The 4805-nt window shown below is 31.6% G+C and overlaps 1 protein-coding gene across 2 annotated transcripts; it reads left to right on the forward strand.

Moving 5' to 3' along the window:
• The first annotated feature begins 1565 nt into the window (after nt 1-1565).
• LOC132615178 (peroxiredoxin-2B-like) lies at nt 1566-3389 on the forward strand. 2 transcript variants are annotated; one of them, XM_060329749.1, is made up of 2 exons: nt 1566-2182; nt 3173-3389. In XM_060329749.1, the coding sequence occupies exons 1-2, from the start codon at nt 1616-1618 to the stop codon at nt 3239-3241; spliced, it is 636 nt and encodes a 211-aa protein (XP_060185732.1). In that variant the 5' UTR covers nt 1566-1615; the 3' UTR covers nt 3242-3389. The 2 variants fall into 2 exon arrangements, with proteins under 2 accessions (XP_060185732.1, XP_060185733.1); XM_060329750.1 differs by having other exon boundaries at nt 1569-2506.
• The last annotated feature ends 1416 nt before the right edge of the window (nt 3390-4805 follow it).

The following is a 4805-nucleotide window of genomic DNA, read 5'->3' on the forward strand; positions in this document are numbered from 1 at the left end:
CACAAAAACTGGTGAAAGGTAGCAAGTTTATTAATCCCCACCCCACAACCAATCTTCATTCTTGTTAAGTGCCAGATAGCAAACATATATATAGGATGGTTTCCAAGTTTATAATTTGGGTGATAAACTCAGAAAAGAAAAGAATTTACCATTTCATTGCTCAAAATTTGATTTTTTATTACAAGATGTTACTTATTTTCCACTAATAAGTAATAACTAAGTAAAAGGAAAAAAGAAGAAGCGTATACTCAAAGAGAAAAAGTGTGACTTAACAAAACATGAGAGGTAGGAATCATGACCAAAAATAAAAACACGGGCCCCAAGAAAAAATAAATTAGAAGATTTTTTTCATTACTTATGAGTCAAGAGTAATATGATACTCTCATACTGATACTTCTATAATTTGCCAGAAAAATATAAGTTTGCATTAGTCACAAAAGTACTAACACTTTTATTAAGAAATCAGTATGCATTACTCCTATAGTCCTATGTAATTACTATAGCAATCTGATGAATAAAAACAAATAATTATAAGAGTCTAAAATTGTTATCCGTGTTATGGTCGGTGCATGTGCATGTATAATACTGAATAAGAATTGATGAAAACGACCTCACCTGTTGAATTGGGAGAAACGGACATATTTCCATTAATGCTTTGCCCAAAATGGTGAAGCAAAAGCTGGTATCGACGTGGATGAGTTCTTGAAGGGATTTAGGGTTCGCTGGAGTTTGCAAACGGACAAGAAAATAAATTCTGAGGGGCTGAACCTGGTATGGCAGCTTTGGGCCTAACGGTTTGGGCTTAAAAATGATTTAAAAGATGGTCTTTCATGTTTCAATTAAACCCAACTTAGAAAATGAATTGCCCTTTCAATTATTTAATCAAACTTTTTAACTTAAAAGAATAAAATATTTATTTGCGAAAACAAACTAGTTATAGTAATTAAGCCATGAATGACTTTAATTTGATTTTTTTTAATAAATACTAAATTAAACACTTATCTTGAACGCAATTAATACTTAGAGTTATATGTAAAATATATAGTATATATTATGATATTTTTGCCAAATCAAAAATGGAGAAATAGCACCGAAACTAGTTTAAAAAATATTTTTGACTTTTATCAATACCTATTTCACTCTGTTTGAAATTCATGAAGCTTGACTACTTAATTTAAATGTGGAGGGCCGAAATTAGGTGTCAACAACTGATACAAGTTGTCCATCACTTATTCATAATTTTCTTGTAATGAACAGAATACAAGCTTTTTTCTTTCGAATCTTTAAAAATTTAACATAATCCATTATTTACTTGTTCCTTCACTTTGTTTAAAATGTGAAATTTATAATGATGAAAATAAAATAGGTTGCTACAACATGCCATAAATATGATCTAATGGTGAAAAACTTAAACGCACTGTAACCTCATTAGGGCCGATATCATAAGTATGATCACTTATTATTCTTCTCCTCAACAAGAAAAGTAAATGAGAAGACTCCCCACAGCTAAATTTTACCCTCATCTACTCCATGTCCTATATATAGCACTACAAAATCAACTCATTTTTCTTCACTACACCTCTCATATTTCTTTCATTATTTACAAATCAAAACAATGAAAGATCAGTTCCATGAATTAACCTTTGAGGAATTTCTTGAGGAGATAACAAGGCAAGAACAATTTTTTTTTCAAAAAAAGGCTGCTGAGAATGAGAAATCTTATGTTACTGAACTCTATTTTACAGACAAATTCTCGACTAAATTAAAAATGGCTCCAATCACAGTTGGTGACGTCATCCCAGATGGTACTGTATCTTACTTCGATGAGCAAGATCAGATGCAGAGCGTTTCAGTGCACTCACTTGCTAAGGGCAAGAAAGTCATTCTCTTCGCCGTTCCTGGTGCTTTCACTCCCACTTGCAGCACTAAGCATGTGCCTGGGTTTATTGAGAAGGCTGATGAGTTGAAGTCAAAGGGCGTGGATGAAATCCTCTGCATCAGTGTCAATGACCCCTTTGTGATGAAGGCCTGGGCAAAAACTTACCCCAAGAACAAACATGTAAAATTCCTTGCTGATGAAGCTGGAAAGTACACCCATTCCCTGGGGATGGAGCTTGATCTGTCGGAAAAGGGGCTTGGCGTTCGATCACGAAGCTATGCTCTTTTGGTTGATGACCTTAAGGTGAAAGTTGCTAACATTGAAATCCTCAAGGCTCTTTAAGTTTGTTACTGCCTCCGACGTGTTCTGTCTCTATACTGAACTTCTGGAATGTATGCCAATAATGTTTTTGGTGTTATATTTACTCACTTCTGTTCCGTAAAAAAAAAAAAAAAAAAAAACTCTATTTTACAGAAAACCTTGAGTCTTCCATAAAACACCCTTTTCCTCCAATGCCAAAAAATGCTAATAAAGCATCCATTTCAGAAACTAAATTTGAGAAAATTAGTTTCAGTGAGAAGCTCCCAAATGATGATATTGCTCTGCAGGTGAATGAGATGCAAATAGGTAATCATATCTGATATCTTACCTTCTTTCGTTTCCTTTTTCTTTTATTTTTTTTCCTGTAAGGGTGTTTGATATGACGGAAGTCCTTTTTCATGAGAAATATTTTTTAGGATTTTCTATTTCAATTTTCCAAAAGTTCTTTTTGATGGGAAGTATTTTTTCTGAAAAATATTTTTCGTTGATTGGACTACTACAGAAAAAACATGATATTCCCGACGGAAACTTGGAAGGGTTTCCAGAAAAACAATTTCAAAAATATTTTTTAAGAAAAAATACATAAATACCTATATAATGTCAACAAAATTCTACCAAAAAAATTACCAGTAAATCGGAGAGTGTTTCGATAACAATTTTCAAGTACTATTAGCGGTAAGTATATATAACATCTAAGTGTTAGCTAAGTAATATGAAATTAACAGTGGTGACTTTCATCCTAAAGTGAGGGAAGTCATTTTCCCTTTTGATGGAAAATGACCATGGTCATACCAATAAACTGACTTTCTCATGAAAACTATTTTCCTCGACAAGAACATATTATTCTAAGTACACCCTTAATTACATGTGTCCACTGTCCTCAATAAAATGATGGAAATGTCTAATCTTTCTATTTTGAGTTTAGGTTAATATATTATGTGACGCTGCTTCATATCTCATTTTATTATGCAGGGAAAGGAGGAAAAGAATCCAAGAATTACAAGGAAGATGGTGGGAATGTTGCTGCTTAGAACAGTTTAGAATAACTGTAAAAAATATGCAGCTGTAAAATAAATAAAGTCAAAACTCTAGGAGTACTTATAATGGAGTCTATGTGATGCATGTCTGTATCTATGACTTCATAAATTAAATAAACGTAATATCATCTTATGATGTCTTGCTTGGATAATTTTTGCATGACTTTGAAGTGGAATGGGGTAAGTATCAAATTAATTTTTATATCTAAATTACATTTTTGCTTGCATATACAGATCATCTTATTAGCCTATTAAGAATACTTCTCTTTTATTTTATATCCTTTTTTGAAATTTCTTAAGGAAAATTCAATCTAGGATAACAAATAAGCACATTGGAAACTCGAAAGTCCAGATGGAGGGTGTATTTGGTACAATGAAAGCCACTAAAATATCTTTTAGTGTTTAATTTGATTGGTGTGTAACTAGTTTTTTTTTAAAAAAATAAAAAGTAGAGATTAAAGATTTATAATAAAATTAGAGAGTATTTTGATGAAACTATTGAGTACTAGAGAGTAATAATAATGTCTAAATGTTAGTCCAAGTAAATAATATAACGTTACAAATTATAAGGTTATTAGTAATGAAAAAAAAAAGTTAGAATAATTGTAAGAAAAATGACTTCTGCTGGCGGAGATAGTCATCTTCTAATTTGAGGAAAAATGTTTTTTATTAAAAATAACTTTCTGTCATACTTACTCATAAAAAATATTTTTTCAGTGATCACCAAAGGATTGTGGTAAAATGGTCCATCGTTTTCTCCATTCTTAATCACAGGCCCGAGATTGAACCATGAATATAAAATTGTCTTTGATAAGGAATGTTTTAGTGACCCGCATATCAGATTATAAAGTTTATACATTCACATATATATCTAGAATATAAAGTTTATGTATTCCCATAACAACCTCAGGTTAATATACAAGAAAAAATGAATTCACAGTTAATATTCATAAATATTTAATAGACTGACGCACACATACAAATTATGAATAAAAGTTATTGAGTTTCCCTCAACCCGTATAATCTACTCTAGGCCCGCCTCTGCAATTTACCCGAAATTGAACTTCTCCACACGAATCTAAATTTCCAAATGAATAATGTATACAAAGTGAAAACCCAAAAAACAAAAGATATATTCAGTTGATGAGAAGCATTTGTCGGTAACGAAAGCCTTACTTCAAATTAGTTTAGACTGAATGAATCCAAATTGTAAGTTACGAAATTATAAGACAAAGGTTGCTACTTTTTGTCAAGTAGGTAAAATATGCATATCAAAAAGTAGGGCGGGGAGCGGGGGGTGGACAAAGAAGAATCAAACAAGACATCTAAGGTTACGTCAGTAGTCGTCAAGCCAAAAACAATTTGCCAGTAATTAAAATATATTTACAGTATTCTAACTCATGGATCATTTGCACAAATCATGACCTTCCCGGAGAAATGAAAATACCGAACGATTCAATCTTATAAATGACTCTAAAACTATATACGGTCAAACTTTTTTATACAAACTTCTTTATAACAACGTCATTTGTTTGAATACGTTTTTTTATTGTTATACCGAAATACTA

The sequence above is a fragment of the Lycium barbarum genome, chromosome 10, assembly GCF_019175385.1.
Source record: "Lycium barbarum isolate Lr01 chromosome 10, ASM1917538v2, whole genome shotgun sequence".
Classification (NCBI taxonomy): Eukaryota; Viridiplantae; Streptophyta; class Magnoliopsida; order Solanales; family Solanaceae; genus Lycium; species Lycium barbarum.

What these genes read in the sequence shown, in the direction of transcription:
- LOC132615178 (XM_060329749.1), top strand. Translation starts at nt 1,616, where the DNA reads ATGAAAGATCAGTTCCATGAATTAACCTTTGAGGAATTTCTTGAGGAG. An exon ending in TTTTGGTTGATGACCTTAAG is followed by an intron (nt 2,183 to 3,172) that starts GTGAAAGTTGCT and finishes TTTATTATGCAG; the next exon opens with GGAAAGGAGGAAAAGAATCC.